The 18548-nt window shown below is 51.0% G+C and overlaps 3 protein-coding genes across 8 annotated transcripts; 2 read left to right on the forward strand and 1 right to left on the reverse strand.

Annotated features, from left to right (window-relative positions):
- Positions 1 to 383: 383 nt before the first annotated feature.
- Positions 384 to 11689, reverse strand: S100A1 (S100 calcium binding protein A1). 5 transcript variants are annotated; one of them, XM_081494899.1, is made up of 6 exons: positions 9202 to 11689; positions 8719 to 8879; positions 6765 to 6957; positions 4400 to 4458; positions 2320 to 2472; positions 384 to 688 (listed from the first exon to the last, which is right to left on the reverse strand). In XM_081494899.1, the coding sequence occupies exons 5-6, from the start codon at positions 2458 to 2460 to the stop codon at positions 545 to 547; spliced, it is 285 nt and encodes a 94-aa protein (XP_081351025.1). In that variant the 5' UTR covers positions 2461 to 2472; positions 4400 to 4458; positions 6765 to 6957; positions 8719 to 8879; positions 9202 to 11689; the 3' UTR covers positions 384 to 544. The 5 variants fall into 5 exon arrangements, with proteins under 5 accessions (XP_081351025.1, XP_081351023.1, XP_081351024.1 ...); XM_081494897.1 differs by lacking the exon at positions 8719 to 8879 and having other exon boundaries at positions 9202 to 9775; XM_081494898.1 differs by lacking the exons at positions 6765 to 6957; positions 8719 to 8879; positions 9202 to 11689 and adding exons at positions 4808 to 5133; positions 6249 to 6523.
- Positions 4546 to 12257, forward strand: S100A13 (S100 calcium binding protein A13). Of its 2 annotated transcripts, none has more exons than XM_081494894.1 (3): positions 4546 to 5473; positions 6423 to 6611; positions 12033 to 12257. In XM_081494894.1, the coding sequence occupies exons 2-3, from the start codon at positions 6459 to 6461 to the stop codon at positions 12174 to 12176; spliced, it is 297 nt and encodes a 98-aa protein (XP_081351020.1). In that variant the 5' UTR covers positions 4546 to 5473; positions 6423 to 6458; the 3' UTR covers positions 12177 to 12257. The 2 variants fall into 2 exon arrangements, with proteins under 2 accessions (XP_081351020.1, XP_081351021.1); XM_081494895.1 differs by having other exon boundaries at positions 5450 to 6254.
- Positions 12258 to 16235: 3978 nt separating this feature from the next.
- On the forward strand, positions 16236 to 18432 carry S100A14 (S100 calcium binding protein A14). The gene is made up of 4 exons (XM_081494902.1): positions 16236 to 16377; positions 16737 to 16844; positions 17286 to 17432; positions 17655 to 18432. The coding sequence occupies exons 2-4, from the start codon at positions 16815 to 16817 to the stop codon at positions 17790 to 17792; spliced, it is 315 nt and encodes a 104-aa protein (XP_081351028.1). The 5' UTR covers positions 16236 to 16377; positions 16737 to 16814; the 3' UTR covers positions 17793 to 18432.
- The last annotated feature ends 116 nt before the right edge of the window (positions 18433 to 18548 follow it).

The raw sequence follows: 18548 nt of genomic DNA on the forward strand, positions 1-18548 counted from the left end.
TTTTACCTATGTGACGTTGAGGGTTGTGTATTGTTAGGCTCACTGCTGCGTCCCCAGCTCCCGTACGATGTCTAGCACACGGTAGGTCTTCAGTAAATATTCTTTGAAGGTTGAAGGGAAATTCTTCTGCCTTTATAGCTGAGACTCGGGTACACATATCAGCTTCATACATCCTCCACTTCTAGCTGGAACCTTGAATCCCAGCCTTCCTGGGCCTTCAGCATTCCTTAAATAGGAAGATGCAACGGTCCCTTGACCTATCTCCAAAAAGATCTCTCCTCAAATAAGCAAGTTGTGAGTGAGCAACCTTCATTTCCCCACCTACTCTATACTGTCCACCTACTTTATACCGTTACCAAAGGAGACAGACAGCAACTGGCGGCTGGTGAGACAGAAGCCTTTAATGAAAGAGGAGTTGCAGGCCTGGCCAATATTCTTGCGCCCTTGTTGGTGGGGAGGGAAAAGTAAGGTGAGGGGGAAGCAGGGTGAAGGAGCAGGTATGGCAAGGTAGAGGGGAAGGGCGCTGCCCGCTGGGGCCATCTCTTCAACTGTTCTCCCAGAAGAAGTTGTTGCACGCCACTGTGAGGGCAGCCACCAGTACCACATACTCCTGGAAGTCCACCTCTCCATCTCCATTCTCATCTAGCTCCTTCATCACCTTGTCCACAGCATCTGCATCCTTCTGGGCCTGTGGAGGGAGGAGATGGAGAGATAGATATATAGGGAAATGAATAGCACTGAATCAGGGGCATGGGGGGAGGGGTGATTGATTGGGGAGAAAAAGGCAGAGATGAGCAAGAGGAAAACTACTTATAATTATGAGACTCTTGTTTCCCCCCTCAAAACTAACAAAACATTTGTGGCTTCCTGTTGCCTACAGAATTAGCTCCCTAACAAGGCAGAATAATAAAAACAGTTACCATATGTTGAGTGCCTACAATGTGACAAGCTCTACACTAGGAGCTTTACAAGCATTCTCATTTAATTCTAGCACAATTAGTATGAAGTGGGTTTCATTATTCCCATTCTAGAGAAGAAACAAATTGACAGTCAGTGTTTAAAGAACATGCCCAAAGTCACACAGCTGGAAAGTAGTAGCATCAGAATTTGAACCCAGGTCTCATAAAATCTAAAAGCTGGTACACTTTCTACTGGCTTCTTTTCTGCATCCTTCAGTTCAGTCAAAACTACTGAACATACTCCATCTTCTTTCTCCCATCCTCTTGTTCAGATACCGTGTGCATGAGGTTGCTTCAGTCATGTCCAACTTTTTGTGACCCTATGGACTGTAGCCTGTCAGGGTGCTCTGTCCATGGGATTCTCCAGGCAAGAATACTAGAGTGGGTTGCCATGCCCTCCTCCAGGGGATCTGCCTGACCCAGGGATGTCTCCTGCGGCTCCTGCATTGGAGAGGATTCTGAGGCTGAGCCATCTTCTTTCTCCCATCCTCTTGTTCAGATACCGTGTGCGTGAGGTTGCTTCAGTCATGTCCAACTTTTTGTGACCCTATGGACTGTAGCCTGTCAGGGTGCTCTGTCCATGGGATTCTCCAGGCAAGAATACTAGAGTGGGTTGCCATGCCCTCCTCCAGGGGATCTGCCTGACCCAGGGATGTCTCCTGCGGCTCCTGCATTGGAGTGGATTCTGAGGCTGAGCCATCTTCTTTCTCCCATCCTCTTGTTCAGATACCGTGTGCGTGAGGTTGCTTCAGTCATGTCCAACTTTTTGTGACCCTATGGACTGTAGCCTGTCAGGGTGCTCTGTCCATGGGATTCTCCAGGCAAGAATACTAGAGTGGGTTGCCATGCCCTCCTCCAGGGGATCTGCCTGACCCAGGGATGTCTCCTGCGGCTCCTGCATTGGAGTGGATTCTGAGGCTGAGCCATCTGGGAAAACTTCAGATACCATACCTCCTCCTAAAATGTCTTTACTTACTCTAATAATCTTCCACGGGCTTGAGTGCCACCTCTTTGGAGAGGCTCTCCCACTTCAGTTAGGTTAATATTCTCCCATAATCCTTTCTGACACCTCTGTTAAGGCCCTGGGTGCTTCCTGGTGTTCAAGGTTTGCTTTCAAGTGTCAGTCTTTTCCTTCTAGACTGTGTGTTTTGTTATTGATGCGTCTACACATCGCCTAGCCCTTAACAGATGATCAGTAAATTACAGCATTTTGACTTGAACCCAGGGGAGTGGGGGGATGTGGTGTGTGGGGAGGAGATGGATGGTTGGGCTGAGCTGGGGTGGGGAGATGGCAGAGAGGTGCCTACTTTGTTCCCCCATCCCTCCCCCACTCCACCCTGTACCCCCACCCTGTGCTCACATCCAGGAAGCCGGAGAGCTCCGTCTGCAGCAGCTCTTTCAGCTCCTTCTTGCTCAGCTTGTACTTGTCTCCCTCTTTGCCCGAGTGGGCGTGGAACACATTGATGAGAGTCTCCATCGCCGTCTCCAGCTCAGAGCCCATCTTGAAGCTCACCTACCCACGTCCCATCATGGAAGTGAGCTTGGGACCATGCTTAGGGTACCTGGGGTTGGGGTTGGGGTAGGGTCCCACAGCTCAAAGAGCCATGAGATCGGATCCCCACCACAATTCATCTTTCCTGAGATTTTACACAAACAGAACTTCTAGACTCATTCTCTGTGCCCTTCAATCCATACCCTAGCCAGAGGGAGTCAGGGCTTTGGGCATGGAGGTAGAGCAGCTGGAGCTGGGCTGACTCTAGAGGCCTGCAGTGGACTCTGCTTGGCTCCTGGCTGCCTGGACAGACACTGAGGAGGGTGGGGCAGGCAGGCAGGGGTGGTCACAAGACCCAGTCTGGCTTCCCCTGGCTCTATTTTTACCCTTGGATTGCCTACCTAGCACAGCCAAGCTCTGCTATTGGGGATGGTGGGCTGGGCTCCCCTCTCTAACATTGACTCTGCGGCCCACTGTAACCAAGGAGTCAGCCTGGAGCCCTTGGTCAGCTTGGTGGAGAGGGTGGCAGTCTGAGTGGGTGGTCCAAGATTCATGGCAAGGGAGCCTGAACATGTCACTTTGGCTTCCCTCCGTTACCTCTAGTTTGGTTCCTCCTACTTATCTGCAGAATCAGCCCTTCTACTGGGTAGTAGTGGGAAGGGAAAGAGGAATGTCTGCGTCTTTTCCCTGGAGCCAGGGCTCCCAAGGAAGGGGAGAAGATACCTGTGGGATCTTGTCTCTGCTGCTGGCCACTCCTGCCCCCACGCCAACTTGGGTGATGTTGGGACAGTGGCAGCAGGGAGGATGGGGCTGGTATGTGTTTGGGGAGATAAAGGCTGAATGCATGAGGTCTTCTGAATCCAAGGGGCTGGGAAAGAGGAGGGGAAAAATGGAGGGGTCTGTTGAAGAGAGGGGACTACCAAGCCAGGGGGCCTTTTTCCCTTGGCCTTGGGACAGTTGGCCCCTCCACAGCCTCCGGGGGGAGCTCAGGTATCTCAGATCAAGTATCCCCATCCTTCCCCAGGCCTGAGGGGTCAGACAATGGGCCCTGATCAGATGACATCCTAGCTCTTCAATGGAGCCCTTGTATGTGTCACCTGAACTCCGGACATGAGAAGCGGTTGTCACAGAGACCTGGGGGAGATGGAACCCAAGCCGGGGCTGATAGAGGGGATAAGGAGGAAGAGGGAGGGGTGCTGGTGGCTCAGTTACCAGCCCCATCCAGGAAGGGCACCTAGCGGTTGCCTGGAGACCTCGAGCAGCCTGGGATTTTGTGTAGGGGCCATTCTGAAAGGACCTTGGCAGGGAGAGGGTAGACAGAAAAACAAAGGGAAAGAATGAGAGGAAAGAGGAGCCGAGATATGGGACAAGAAAGAGGAGGAGGAGAAAGGGAGGTCATATGAAGGGAGGGTGGGAGTGGGTATAGTTCCCTAGTGCCCCCTCTTCCAGGTATCACATGGTCCATGCTCTGCCATCCCTGCCCTCCATGTTCCCTGGGAGGGAACCTGGGCAAGGCTGGGTGGGGTGGCAGATAGACCAAGGCTGCTGGTGGGTGGGTGGGCAGAAGGAGAGGTTCCATCTGCTTTCTTATTCTTATGCTACTGGAAGCAAGGCAAGAGCTGGGTCTCCTCCTCAGCACCTGGGAGATGGAGGGAGCTTTGTAGGGGCTCTTGAGCGCTCTGTGATAGGAGGGCTGGGTCTCCTGGAAGCTCAGTGGCTGGGATTCCCACTGGCTTCCTCATTCCTCGAGCTCCCAGATTTCCCTCTGACCTTCACTTGCCTCCCCCCAGCACCTTCCAAACCACGTCTCCCCCAAATCCCAAAACTCCTCTCAGACCCTCAGGGCACTGCAGTGCCCTCCTCCTCAGTCTCCTGGAGCCCTGCTGAAGTCCCCTCTTCCCCAGGCTGGCCAGGGCAAGGAGCAGGGCAGATGGGGCAGGATACTCACTGTCAGCCTGGGCGCAGGTTCTGGACAGGCAGACGAGGCTGCAAATGTGGCTACTGGAGCTGTGCGGGAAGACCTGTCTTCAGTTGTCCTTCCCCCGCGACCCCCCCTCCGCACCGGCTCCACCCCTTCACAGACAGACACCCAGTAGGGCGAGGGGCCAGGAGTGGACAGAGGCGCCCTCTGTCTCCTGGGCTGAAACAGGCTGCCCTGTGTCCTCTTCTCCAGCCTTGGATGCCACCCCCACGCGGGGGCCCCAAAAGGCAGGGCCCAGGAGGAAGGGAGGTGGGAAAGGTCCTGGGAAGAAGGAACACTGAGAGGCCTTCTGGGCTCTTCCTCCCACGCTCCACCCCCACCCCCAGCCCCCAGTAATAATGGGTGTGCAGCCGGGCAGAGAGGAGATGCGTGCACCTGACTGAGGGGGCTCATCTTGGAGGGGACTCCTCAGTGAATAATTTAGTCTTGGGAGTCTCCCTGAGGGGTTGCAGCCTGACAACCCCACTGAGGGATTTCAATCCAGGGTCTCCTCTGTTTGGGGCACTCAGCCTGGGTCCCCCTCTGTTTGTCGGGTCTCAGTCTGGACCCTCTGTGGAGGTCTTGGGCTGCAGGGTCCTTAGTGGGGTCTCATTTTGGGAGGCCCTCTGTGGTGTTTCTTAGATGGGACCTTTCAGTGCTGAGCTTCCCCAGTTGGTTTTTTCAATCTGCAGTGCCTTCTCCCAGTGGCAGTGTACATACACCTGATTAGAGAAGGGGGTATGGTGGGCCAGCAGGCTGCCGGTATTGGGAGCGATGGGACCCCAGGATGCCTGCTGAGTGGGATCTGGCCAGGCAGCTCCAGGCGAGTCCCCTCCCTCACCAAGTGGAGGCAGGTGGGCTGGGTTGTGGGGCCTGGGTTCCTGGCCTGATTGCTGTAGCGGGGGTGGGATGCGGTAGGCGTGATTGGGCGGGTCTCCTCTCCACAATCTACGACGGAAACTTGACACCTCCGGGCTTGGGAGGGGCTCTCTCCTCCCTCCTGGACATTTATAAACCACAGCCCTGGGGCTCCTGCTTGCTGCACCCCATCTCCTTGCCCTGGTGAGTCTTTCCCTTTAACCCCGGAGGGAGCCTGGGGAGTATTTTTTTCCGCCCTGGGCTCCCAAGTCCCTCCCCTGGACCTGGCTTAGACTGGGATTCAGGAAATGGCTTTGGGAAATCCAGCAACAGTCCTCACAGAGGGGAGGGGGTGGGCTGGAAAAGGGAGGATGAGTGGGCATGGCCCCAGCCGTCACCCCCCACCAACCCCCTCCACCACTGCCTCTGGCTGTGAGTGCCAGTACCAAGCCCAGACTGCCCTTTCTGGGAGACGAGAGCGGGGAGGGCTGTGGGGTCCTGAGCTCCACACTCTGCCCAGCTGCCCCTGAGGGGAGATGTGAGTGGGGCGACAGAGAGGCGGGTTCTGTCCAGACCGAGCCAGCCCTGACCACAGCTGGGCATCTGCCAGACCCCGGCTTCTCTGCTGGGAAGAGCGGCCAGTGTGTGTGTGTGAGTGTGGGCGGGTGCAGTGCAGGCGGGTGGAGACCCAGGTCCTTGCACAAACAAGCTTTGGAGACAAACAACCCCATGACCCTTTGAGGCTGGTGAAACTCCAAGAAAGGGCCCTTGGGACTAAACCCCACAGAGGGGCCACACGAGACTGAGAAGAGTCCAAAGAAAGACCCCAGTCCGAAAGCCTCCTCCCAGACAGAAGGGTCTCCAGACTGAAGGACCAACGCACAGGGGTCCCTGAGACACGGACACAGCAAAACGATCCCCAGACTGTGAGACCTAGAGAGGAAGGGGTTTCTGGAAGTGAGCATTCCTGCCTCCTTACACTGAGGTACTGTTGCCTGGTCCCTTTCCCCAAGCTCCATCCCCTCATCCCTGTCCCTTCTCTTTTTCCCTGTGAGGCTTCCTCAGGCAGAGACTTGAGGTGGCAGTGCCAGGGAAGGGGTCCTCTGGCCTGTCCTGACTCTTCCTTCCTCTCCTTCCCCCTTCTGTGGGCCAGCCCCGTGAAGACATCAGCTTCAGCTGCAGGGTCCTGATGGCAGCCGAGCCACTCACTGAGCTGGAAGCGGCCATTGAGACAGTGGTCACCACCTTCTTCACCTTTGCAGGGCGAGAAGGCCGGAAGGGCAGCCTCAGCGTCAATGAGTTTAAGGAACTGGTCACTCAGCAGTTGCCTCACCTGCTCAAGGTAGGTGGGGGTCTCTGGGCATGGGGTTTTGGGAGCCAGTGACTGTGGGACACTGTGTCTGTGAGGAGATATTGCTGAGCATAAGGTGACCACAGGTGTACTGAGAAGAAGGGTGTGGCAACTGCATGTGTAAATGGTTCTGGGTGTTCTTACCTGGTGTGTTTGTGTGTGTGTGTGTAACTAGGTAATACTATGAGTGCATGTGTGTTGCTGCAACCGGCTTTGTGCTCCTGTCAGACGATGCTGTTGGGTTCTTGTTGGGTCTCTCTGTGCCTCTCTGGTTTCATTTTCCCAGCACAGGACTGGACCCAAAGCTGGTTTCTGGAAGATTCATAGACCATCAGAGCTGAAAGGAGGCCAAGAGAAAACATGGTCCAAATTCCTCACTTCACATGTATAGAAACTGAGGCCCAGCTATGGGAAAGGGTTTGTTAAAAATAAAAACACAGCCAAACTCATAGAGTCGCAGAATCTCAAAGCAGGAGGTTCCTGTAAGTGGTTTGTGGTTATTCCCCACACTCTCTGGGAATCCCCTCGGTAATGCAACTGACAGCATCATTCTTTCCCTCCTACTTACAGGATGGGGTAGGGATTTACGTTTCATGTGCATTGGGTTGGCACATCATCCTAGGCTGTTCACAGTTTCATTTACATCCTTTTGAAAATTCCCAGGCACACGAAAGTGTGTGAATATGGATTAAAAAAAAACCCAAAAAACCCTACAAACTAGTCTCTGAAATTCATAGCCTATCATTTGCAATATCTCCTACATCCTTAAACTTCTCCCTTCCTCTTCTCACAGGAAACGTCAGGCTCTCCCCTGAAAATACAGCATTCCCTGTAGCCCTGTCAAATAATGACTGGTTTTTCTTCCAAATCTAATTCCTTCTGGGCCTGGAAATGCAGGTAGTGACCTCTTTGCTTTTCATTGCAACTTCCAAATCATAGTTTCTTCTCCTTCTCCTCCCCCACTCTCCCTCTCCCGTCCCCCGCTCTCCCCATCTCTTCTTTTTGGCTGCACCTGGGCATCTTGTCGGATTTTTTAGTTTCCTGACCAAGGGTCAAACCCAGGCCCTTGGCAGTGAGAGCGTGAAGTCCTAAGCACTGCACTGCCAGGAAATTCCCTCTTCATCATGAGACCCTCAGCTCCTTGGAAGCTCATACATACGCCTGAAATTCTTCTAATTGTACAACTTATAGCTCTTCAGCTTCTGGCTTCTGTTTTTCTTCTCATCATTGCCACTGTCAGAAGCCACACAGACAACTCATTCAACACCTGGGTCTTTCGATTTCTTGAATTCCTTATTTTCAAAGATTCTGTCTTCCTGCATCTCACCATTCTTGCCTCTCTGCCCCACTGCCCTGTTGAAGATCTTTAGATCTTGTCATTACCAGTGCATGATCTTCACAATCTCAGTTTCAGGCCTCTCTTCATCTACCACCCCCTGTCATTCCACTTCTATTCCTCTATCTCATTCCTCCACTCCACCATTCTGACTCCACTGGGACCTTCAGTCTCTTGACCTTAGTTAACACTTTTCCATCTTCCATCACCATGCCTTGAGACCTCATTTCCCTTCTTACTCTGCTGGGTTCTAAGGCTCACCACTATAATCACTTGCTCAACCCCCCTTGATTCTCTTTCTTTCTGTCCTAGTTAATTTGGCAAAATCTCAACCCAGGTTAAATCCAACATTTCAGCTCCATTAGCTTGCTGGTGAAACCCACCATTCTGTGTCCACACAGCTGAATTTGGCTGGAGAAAAATATACTTCCATGTTGACTTGCCTCACTTTAAACCTGTGATCGTTGGCAATGCCTGGTCATTCTCCATTTCCCTACTTGACTCATTTACAAGCCCTTTCAGATTATTTCACAACTTTTCCTTTCTCCTCAAACTCTAGTACCTCTTCTCATGGTCTCTTGGTCACTGAGAACTTTTCTCACTGAGAAAAGAAAAGCCATCAGGAAACTTCTATGTGCTTCCTCCTCCAAATTTACTAACTGATCAGCACATTTCCTGCCTTCCTTCCTGTTATGGGAATGATCTGTTTCTGCTGCTAAGGCCAGTCTCTCTGCTGGTGTGCTAAGTCCTATCCCGTCTCACCTTCTGAAAGATGTTACTCTCCCAATTCTTCCTCTCTTCTCTTGCATCATCCAAACTTCCCTCTGTAGGGACTTCCCTGATAGTCCAGTGGCTAAGACTTCGCCTTTCAATGCAGGGGACATGGGTTCTATCCCTTGTCAGGGAGCTAAGATCCCATATACCTTGTGGCCAAAAAATCAAAACATAAAGCAGAAGCAATACTGTAACAAATTTAATAAAGCTTTTTAAAATGGTCCACATAAAAAAATCTTAAAACTTCCCTCTCTACTATATTGTTCTGATCAGTTTGCAATCCTGTCTTAAAAGAAAACTGCCCTTGACCCTGTAATTCCCTCCAGCTATGCCTTACACCTCTGTTCCCCTTTGTAGTAAAACTCCTCAAAAACCGCCCTTGACCCTGTAATTCCCTCCAGCTATGCCTTACACCTCTGCTCCCCTTTGTAGTAAAACTCCTCAAAAGCAGTGAGAGTTATTTATACTTACCGTCTCTGCTTTTCCTCTCCTGGTTCAGAATGCTAATCCCCCAGGTATCTGCTAGGCTTATTCCTCATTTGACTCAGATGGCAAATCCTCAGCATGACCTTCCTTCACCACTGAGTACAGAGATCACCTCCTTGTGCTAGGTCCCTTTGTTGCTGTTGAGTCGCTCAGTCCTGTTGACTCTTTTGTGACCCCATGGACTGTATCCTGCCAGGTTCCTTTGTCTGTGGGATTTTCTAGGCAAGCATACTGGAGTGGGTTGCCATTTCTTTCTCCAGGGGAATATTCCTGACCCAGGGAATGAACTCTCATCTCCACATCTTCTGCAGGTGGATTCTTTACTGCTGAGATACCAGGGAAGCCTAAGACATTAGGACTGATGTGTGCTTAGTTGCTCAGTCGTGTCTGACTCTTTGCGACCCCATGGACTGTAGCCTGCCAGGCTCCTCTGTCCATGGGATTTCCCAGGCAAGAATACTGGAGCAGGTTGCCATTTCCTGCTCTGGGGGATCTTCCCAACCCAGAGATCAACCTGCGTCTCTTGCATCTCCTGCATTGGCAGGTGGATTCTTTACCACTGTGCCACCTGGATAGCCCTCTGTCCCTTTAACCTAGAGCTGTTTTTTCAGTTTCTTCACAACAGCCTCCATTACATAATTTTATTTTATTTATTTTTAAGATATTTATTTACTTATTTGACTGCGCCAAGTCTTAGTTGCAGCATGTGGGATCTAGTTCTCTGACCAGGGATTGAATCCAGGCCTCCCGCATTGCGAGTGTGGAGTCTTAGCCATTGGACCACCAGGGAAGTTCCTCCATTATATAATTTTATGTTACCAAGAAGTAACATGTAATTTCCTTCCTTTCCATTGTAGGAAACATTCTTATTTTCATAAAGGTGAGGAATCTGCTCACTGTTTTATTTTCAGCACTTAGAGTAGTGTCTCACTCTTAGTTGTTGTTTAGTCGCTCAGCCTTGTCTGACTCTTTGTGACTCTATAGACTGCAGCACGCCAGGCTTCCCTGCCCTTCACTGTCTCCTGGAGTTTGCTCAAACTCATGTTCATTGAGTCAATGATGCCATCCAACCATCTCATCCTCTGTTGCCCCCTTCTTCTCCTGCCCTCAATCTTATCCATGTTTTCTTTCATATCCTTCATTCAGTTTTCTTCACAAAAGCTTAATATAGTTCTACATTTTTCCCAAGTGCTTTATTTTATTTTTTACTATTTTAAGTGAAATCTTTCATATTATATTTCCAAAATGGTATTTGTTTTTGAGTATTAATATTGTCACCAGATAATTTATCATTTTTAATCGGTTTTTGGGGAAAGAACTACAGAGTTGCAGCTAAGAGCATAAGCTCTGAGTTAGACAACCTACGTTCAAATACAGGGTCCAGTTTGTCATCTGTGGTTAGTACTTTAATCTTTCTGAGGCTTAATTTCTCATCTGTGAACTGGACTCATAGTAATACTGTTCTTGTTGGATTGGTCTTGCACTTATTCAGTCAGTATTTATTGAGTGCCTACTATGTTCTGTTCTGACATTGTCCTAGGCTTTGGGTTATAGTAGTGGACAAGCCTCCACTGTGTGCCAAACACTTTCCCAGGCATTGGTATTATGGTGGTGGACAAGATGGACAAGGTCCCTGTGCTCCTGGAGCCTTTCATTCTACCAGATTATGAAGAGTAAATGATGTAAAGCATGTAATATGTTCTGCCTTATGCTTGGAACAGTCAGCACTATTAAATGCTTACACTTGTTGAAATGTTATCTTTTATTGCTCTTTTGGTTTTTCCTATATAATTGTTAATATAATAAGAGGTGAATTTACATCTTCTTTCTTAACAATTTTACCTTTTATTTCTTTCTCTTGACTAATTGTATGTTTCCCCTCTCCCTCCCAGTGTTACACTGGACATCTTTGCTTTCCACTGGCAATGCTTATAGTATTTTACAGTTAAGCATGACTGTGACCTTTAAAAAAGTCTGTTGAGCTCTTCTATGAATTAGTTTCACGCCGTCTATAGATCTGGAAAGCCTTCTTAGCCTTCATCCAAACGTTGATTCAAATGTTGGGCATGCGCTGTGCCTGAGGCATCCTTGTCTCGGTTGACATGGATCCATTGTTCAACAGTCAACTTTTCTGTTGTGGTTATTCATCTGGCAACAAATCCTTTGATCATGGTGTTCTGACTTAGAGTATCCTTAGATTTCACAGGTCTGCTGGGAGAGACTTTGCCAAGAACCCCCTAGAAAACCAGATACCTTGTGTCCTGGCCATTCCCCTGATCTACCAGGCTAGTGATCCAGCTGGAAGAATGAGAAGGCATTATGGTTATGCAAGCAGGCAGCCAAGTGCTGTGAACTCGTCCAACTTTCTGTGAAGGAGGAGGGTGGCCTGAGAAGGCTCTGAGGGTGGTCAGAGGGAGTCTATGCCTACAAGGGCTCCCCAAGTGTCCTTGGGCTTATCCCAGGGCTGGTGAGTGATGTGCTGAAGCCTACTGGTACCTGTAGTTGAAGGCCCATTGTGTGCATCTCTTACCCACTCTGTGTTCAGTGACATCATGTTTATGGTTCACAATCCACCATGGTGGGTGTATTTAGACCACAGCAAACACTATAACCAGGTTCTGCACTAACATCCTTTGCTTCCCCTTGGAGTTGGGCACCAGGGCAGTGCCATGTTGGGGCTGCAGCTTCGTCCAGAAGGTGTGGGGGTAGTCCTAGTGTTCTTTGAGGGAAGGGAATAGTGACTGGCAATTCTTCCCTGTCTCCCTGTGTCAAAACAGTCATTTCTAACTCCACTGTTTGCTGTGGTGTCTCCTCAGGATGTGGGCTCCTTAGATGAGAAGATGAAGAGCTTGGATGTGAATCAGGACTCAGAGCTCAAGTTCAGCGAGTACTGGAGACTGATTGGGGAGCTGGCAAAGGAGATTAGGAGGGAGAAGGCCCTGGAGATCCGGAAGAAGTGAAGCCAGCTGGCTGGGATGGGGGCGCGCATGGCATGGCTGGGTTGAACCCCACTCCCCGCAAATAAAGCTTTCTCCTTGAAACACAGATGTTCCTTATTCACACCCATCCTGATTTCTTCTCTTGAGACCAGGGGGTGGGAAAACTCTGCCCCTACCTGAGGGCAAGTCCGAAAATTATGAGCTCCTTGAGTACCAAGAATGTTTTTCGTCTTCAAATATTCTGCACCATCAGGTCTTGATTGGGTACATACTCAGTAATACATGGTTGATGAGTGAATATATGAAAGGTAGAGTGAGATCTCTGGGACATTTGAGGGGACTTATATCCCACCAGCTGCTCTAGGGCTTGGTCTTGGCTTTCACTTTCTTAATCCTAGGGTTTGTGTCCTTGGATGGTAATGATAGCAGCGAACATGTGTTGAGGGGCTTGGTCTGTGCCAGAAATGGTGCTGAACATTTTCTTGTATTAGTTAATTCTCACGGGCTGTTGAGGTAAGTACTATTTTTAAGTCCTGTATCAAAGATGAAGAAATAGATTTTGGAGAGGTTAAGTCACAAAGACAAGAATAGGTGGAACTGGAACTTCCCCGGTAAAGTGGCCAAGACTCTGCGTTTCCATTGTGGAGAAATTGGGTTTCATGTCTGGTCAGGGAACTAGGCCCCATATGCTTTAACTAAAGATCCTGCACAGTGAAGATCAAAGATCCCGTGTACCACGACTAAGACCCGGTGCAGCCAAACAAATTAAAAAAAAAAAAAAAGAATAGATGAAACTGGGTTGAAATTCCAGGGCCTCTGTGATGAACTGGGATCCTGTCTCAATGGGTGTTTGGGAACACTGGACCCTGTTCTCATCCTTCTTGGCTGGAGAGGCATGCGGTTTACACTATCTGCCACCAGAGGGTGCAGGGGTGGGGCAACTCAGCAGGTGCTGCCTTCCAGGGCCTGGCACTGCCTTACTGTCAGGAGGCTATCATTTGAGGCAGCTGAGTCCAGAGGAACGTTTAATCTAAGACAATCTCCTCATCACACATCATAAAAGGGTCCTAGATTGAGATTTGTCCTGTAAGTACTCCTGGACAGAGAAACCTCAGAGGGAACCCCTCAGACTGGGACTCTGAGGGTCCATTTGAGACATTCCAGAGTGGCTCCCCCAAGAGAGATACCCTAAGAGGGATGCCCAGACCGAAATATTAGAGACCTCAGGCTGAGGCACTCTTGGAGAAACACTGCAATTGAAATACCCTCAGGGGGTCCCCAGATTAAGACCCTTTCAGAAGAATTCTCAAAATAAGACACTTTGGGGACTTCCCTGGTGGTCCAGTGGTTAAGACTCCACCTTCCAATACAGGGGATGTGGGTTCAATCCCTGGTTGGGGAACTAAGGTCCCACATACCTCAGAGGCAGCCAAAAAAAAAAAAGAATAAGACACTTCTGGAAGGGTCCTCTCATTGAGACACAGACACCCCTGTGTGCTTAGTCACTCAGTCATGTCCATCTCTTCGCTACCCCATGGACTGTAAGCCTGCCAAGGCTCCTCTGTCCATGAGGTTCTCCAGGCAAGAATACTGGAGTGGTTTGCCAATCCCTCCTCCAGGGGGTCTTCGCAACCCAGGGATCAAACCCAGGTCTCCCGTATTGCAGTCAGATTCTTTACTGTCTGAGCCACCAGGGAAGCCCAAGAACATTGGAGTGGGTTCAGTTCAGTTCAGTCGCTCAGTCGTGTCCGACTCTTTGTGACCCAATGAACTGCAGTATGCCAGGCCTCCCTGTCCATCACCAACTCCCGGAGTCCACCCAAACCCATGTCCATTGAGTCAGTGATGCCATCCAACCATCTCATCCTCTGTCGTCCCCTTCTCCTCCTGCCCCCAATCCTTCCCAGCATTAGGGTCTTTTCCAATGAGTCAACTCTTCGCATGAGGTGGCCAAAGTATTGGAGTTTCAGCTTCAACATCAGTCCTTCCAATGAACACCCAGGACTGATCTCCTTTAGGATGGATTGATTGGATCTCTTTGCAGTCCAAGGGACTCTGAAGAGTCTTCTCCAACACCACAGTTCAAAAGCATCACTTCTTCGGTGCTCAGCTTTCTTCACCGTCCAACTCTCACATCCATACATGACCACTGGAAAAACCATAGCCTTGACTAGATGGACCTTTGTTGGCAAAGTAATGTCTCTGCTTTTTAATATGCTGTCTAGGTTGGTCATAACTTTCCTTCCAAGGAGTAAGTGTCTTTTAATTTCATGGCTGCAATCACCATCAGCAGTGATTTTGGAGCCCCCCAAATAAAGTCTGACACTGTTTCCACTGTTTCCCCATCTATTTCCCATGAAGTGATGGGACCAGATGCCATGATCTTAGTTTTCTGAACGTTGAGCTTTAAGCCAACTTTTTCACTCTCCTCTTTCACTTTCATCAAGAGGCTCTTTAGTTTTTCTTCACTTTCTGCCATAAGGGTGGTGTCATCTGCATATCTGAGGTTATTGATATTTCTCCTGGCAATCTTGATTCCAGCTTGTTTCTTCCAGCCCAGTATTTCTCATGATGTACTCTACATATAAGTTAAATAAGCAAGGTGACAATATACAGCCTTGACGTACTCCTTTTCCTATTTGGAACCAGTCTGTTGTTTCATGTCCAGTTCTAACTGTTGCTTCCTGACCTGCATCCCAGTATTTCTCATGATGTACTCTGCATATAAGTTAAATAAGCAAGGTGACAATATACAGCCTTGACGTACTCCTTTTCCTATTTGGAACCAGTCTGTTGTTTCATGTCCAGTTCTAACTGTTGCTTCCTGACCTGCATACAGGTTTCTCAAGAGACAGGTCAGATGGTCTGGTATTCCCATCTCTTTCAGAATTTTCCACAGTTTATTGTGATCCACACAGTCAAAGGCTTTGGCATAGTCAATAAAGCAGAAATAGATGTTTTTCTGGAACTCTCTCGCTTTTTCGATGATCCAGCGGATATTGGCAATTTGGAGTGAGTAGCCTATCCTTTCTCCAGGGGATCTTCCTAACCCAGGAGTTGAACCAGGGTCTCCTGCATTGTAGGCAGATTCTTTACCAGCTGAGCTACCAGGAAAGCCCAATTGAGGGCAAAAGTACAGAGGAACCCTGGAAGGAGACCAGGGAAGGACATTGAGAGGTATGCCTGGATCTCAGAATTTAGGAAAGGAGCCTAGAGACTCTGGCTCTGAGCTTTGCCTGACCACACTGACTCCCCTGCCTTCTCCCTTCTTCCTCCCCATCAGCTGGAGGAGGGCCCCTGGGGTTGGGCTGAGTCCCCCCACCTCAAACTACTGTCCAGTCTCCCTGGATGTCATCGTGGGTGCTGGATTGTGTGTTTGGGGGAAAGGGGTTGCAATGCAGTCTCTGGTTAGGGAAGATATGGAATTCTGAGGGAGGGAGGAGCAGCTAGCCCAACCAGTTTGCAGAGGTTGTTAGCTGACAGATACCCTGCGCGCTAGCTGCTGCAGGGAACTGAAAGGAAGTCCTAGACAACACTCAGTCTGCTCCCTCCACCAGGCTGCCCTTCTCTGGCTCCTTTCTCCTGGCCCAAGTCTCTTCTCTCAGGACTGGGGAAGGCTGGGGTCTGGGCAGGCTTGAGTGTCACTATCTAAATTGGCCTTGAGGGGAAAGGAGTGTGTGTGTGACACATTAAAGGACAGAGAGATCCCTGGGGACATATTTCAAGCCACGTGTCCTTCATTCCCTCTAGGCCACAAAACCGGCCCTAACCAGCCTCTGCTTCTCCTTCTTTCCTGGTGGTTGACTCAGAGCCTCTCAGAGCCCCTCTGCTTCTCTGTCTTACTTTTCCTCCAGGCCTTCCCTCCCAGGCTTCATGCCACTGTGTTTCTAAGTCCTCCCTCTCTCCCTCTGCAGCCTCTCCTCCCCTTTCTTCCCTGGACTCTGCCTGCTGGTCTGAGGCCAGGGGGATCCCAGACCCAGCTCTCCACGATTCCCTCCTCTTGGCCAGGATGGGGCGGGCTCCCGGAACTGTGGCCAATGGAGGTGGGGCCCTAGGAGGTGGAGCCCCCGCTGCAGGCTCACAGTTCAGGCGGCGGCTAGAGCTGGGTGGCCCAGCTAGAGCTGGGAGGCCCAGCCCCCTGCCTCCCCTCCCTCCCCCCAGGTATAAGAGCTGAGCTCAGGTGAGCTGGCTCCTTCAGTCCTGTCTCAGCGGCTGCCAGCGGGTAAGGAGACCCAGGGCTTTTCACCCAAATGGACTGAACCAGGTTCAGAGGGCATGCATAGCCTATCCTAGCTTAGTCTGGCAGGGGAAGGTCTGGGGGACCAGGCCCTGGAGGCTGGTGTGTGTGTGTGTGTGTGTGTGTGTACAGAACAGGGGTGGGGGGCTAAGGAGAGGCCTCTAGATAGTAGGCCCAGGGGCTGTGACCTTAGCTCCTGGAGCCTGGGCAGGGAAGGGCTTATGTGGTGTTGGCTCTGACCACCTGGGTGAGGCACAGAATATCTGGGGTGCAGCCAAAGGGGATAGTTGAGCAAGAAATGCTGAGTTCTCCCCTTAGCTCAGCTACCCCTCTCCTCTGAGCAGATCATGAGCCATCAGCTCCTCTGGGGCCTGCTGTAGGACGACAAAACTCTCACCACAGGACCAAGCGCGTCAAGCACCATGGGACAGTGTCGGTCAGCCAATGCTGAGGTGGGCCCATTCATTCCTGACCTTTCTGTTCCCATTCCTCTCCTTCACCCTGAGGGTCTGTGTCCCCCATTGACTTCTGTCCCCTCACCTTGGCCTTGCTCTGCACTCCAGACCCTGCCTGTGAGACCTGAACCTCCTCTCTGGTGCCCACACAGGGTGATGAAGATGGGCCCCCCTGAAGAGGATGCTTGGGCCTCATGTCTGGAGGCCTGCCCTGCCTGGAGGTTGGAGGGAGGCCGGAAGGAAGCCTTGCCCAACCCGTGGCTCAGGGCAGAGGACAGTGGGGGCAAAGGGTGCTAGACGCTGGGCTTTGAGGTGGGCAAGGGCCCCTGGGCCTGTCAGCTGTCTTCTACTCTGTTGGCTTTGTCGGGCTCCTGGGGAAGCAGGCTGTCATAGGGTGGGTGAGGCCTCCCTAACGTGGGCGATGTCCGTTGTCCTCAGGATGCCCAGGAATTGAGTGATGTGGAGAGGGCCATTGAGACCCTGATCAAGAATTTCCACCAGTATTCGGTGGAGGGTGGGAAGGAGACGCTGACTCCCTCCGAGCTACGGGACCTGGTCACTCAGCAGCTGCCCCACCTCATGCCGGTACTGAGGGAGTGAACCCCGCCCCAGGCAGTACCCAGACTTCCCAAGCATGTGCTCCAAGACCCCACCCACACTGCCACGGCCCCTGGCACTGGCAACCCCTAGCCCTTCCCCTGTCAGTGCCAGGTAGGCTCAGGTCCTGCTTCCTGCCCCTGGGCAGGGTGGGGTGGGAAGGTTGGAAGGAACTGCCTGTCTGAGCTGTGGTGTCTTCCCTCCTTGCAGAGCAACTGTGGGCTGGAAGAGAAAATTGCCAACTTGGGCAACTGTAATGACTCTAAACTGGAGTTCGGGAGCTTTTGGGAGCTGATTGGAGAAGCAGCCAAGAGTGTGAAGCTGGAGAACACTGTCCAGGGGAGCTGAAAACCTTCCCCTGGAATTCTGGTTGGGTTGGGTGGGATGCTGGGGAAAGGGGACCTTAAACACCTCTCCCTACCACCCCCACACTATTTCCCAGCCCCACCTGCCTCACCTCTGCAGGGTTTAGGTTCATAATGGCCCTTCTGGGGCCTCTGTGTACTTCATCCCTGTGGAGCTTATGGGTCTAGAGGACCCCACCAAGGGGGCGGCTCGGGGAGCTGTTGGGGCCAGGGACATATGTGGAAGGCTGCTGGAGGGTTGAGGATGGGGTAAGGGCCATGTCATTTAGTAGTGGGGAAGGGCAGAGAGGAGCTGAGCTGTGGGAAATGATTTGGAGCGGGTGGCAATAGGGATGGACATTTGGTACTAAGAAGGGTCTCTATGAAACTACCCCTCCTAATTTCTTCCCCAACCCAAACTGTCCAGTGCTTTCCCTCCCTGTCCCCAGTTCTGCCTCAGCCTCCTCTCAGGACTCTGTCTCCCTGGCTTGGGGCAGGGGAAGAGAGAGAGAGCAGGGTCGGGGAGAGGCTGAGGAGGGTGACTTCTGGGAGTGAGAGGACCAGCTGGGTGCTTGGGCATTTACAGGATGATGGTTGTTTTGTATCATTTGATTAATAAAAAAAAAATGGAAAAAAATGAAAGACGTTGTCTTGATTGGTCTACTTCCCCTCCCAAGGGTCCATGGGTAAGAAGGAGTTGGGGTGAGTGGGGGTGAATGACAGAGTCACTGGGTGGCGTGGTACATGTGGAGGTGTAGTG

Source organism: Giraffa tippelskirchi, chromosome 5 (assembly GCF_054371585.1).
Source record: "Giraffa tippelskirchi isolate mGirTip1 chromosome 5, T2T-mGirTip1v1.2.pri, whole genome shotgun sequence".
NCBI lineage: Eukaryota > Metazoa > Chordata > Mammalia > Artiodactyla > Giraffidae > Giraffa > Giraffa tippelskirchi.

What these genes read in the sequence shown, in the direction of transcription:
- S100A1 (XM_081494899.1), bottom strand. Translation starts at nt 2,460, where the DNA reads ATGGGCTCTGAGCTGGAGACGGCGATGGAGACTCTCATCAATGTGTTC. An exon ending in AGCTCTCCGGCTTCCTGGAT is followed by an intron (nt 689 to 2,319) that starts GTGAGCACAGGG and finishes CTCCCTCCACAG; the next exon opens with GCCCAGAAGGATGCAGATGC.
- S100A13 (XM_081494894.1), top strand. Translation starts at nt 6,459, where the DNA reads ATGGCAGCCGAGCCACTCACTGAGCTGGAAGCGGCCATTGAGACAGTG. An exon ending in AGTTGCCTCACCTGCTCAAG is followed by an intron (nt 6,612 to 12,032) that starts GTAGGTGGGGGT and finishes GTGTCTCCTCAG; the next exon opens with GATGTGGGCTCCTTAGATGA.
- S100A14 (XM_081494902.1), top strand. Translation starts at nt 16,815, where the DNA reads ATGGGACAGTGTCGGTCAGCCAATGCTGAG. An exon ending in GTCGGTCAGCCAATGCTGAG is followed by an intron (nt 16,845 to 17,285) that starts GTGGGCCCATTC and finishes CGTTGTCCTCAG; the next exon opens with GATGCCCAGGAATTGAGTGA. An exon ending in AGCTGCCCCACCTCATGCCG is followed by an intron (nt 17,433 to 17,654) that starts GTACTGAGGGAG and finishes CCCTCCTTGCAG; the next exon opens with AGCAACTGTGGGCTGGAAGA.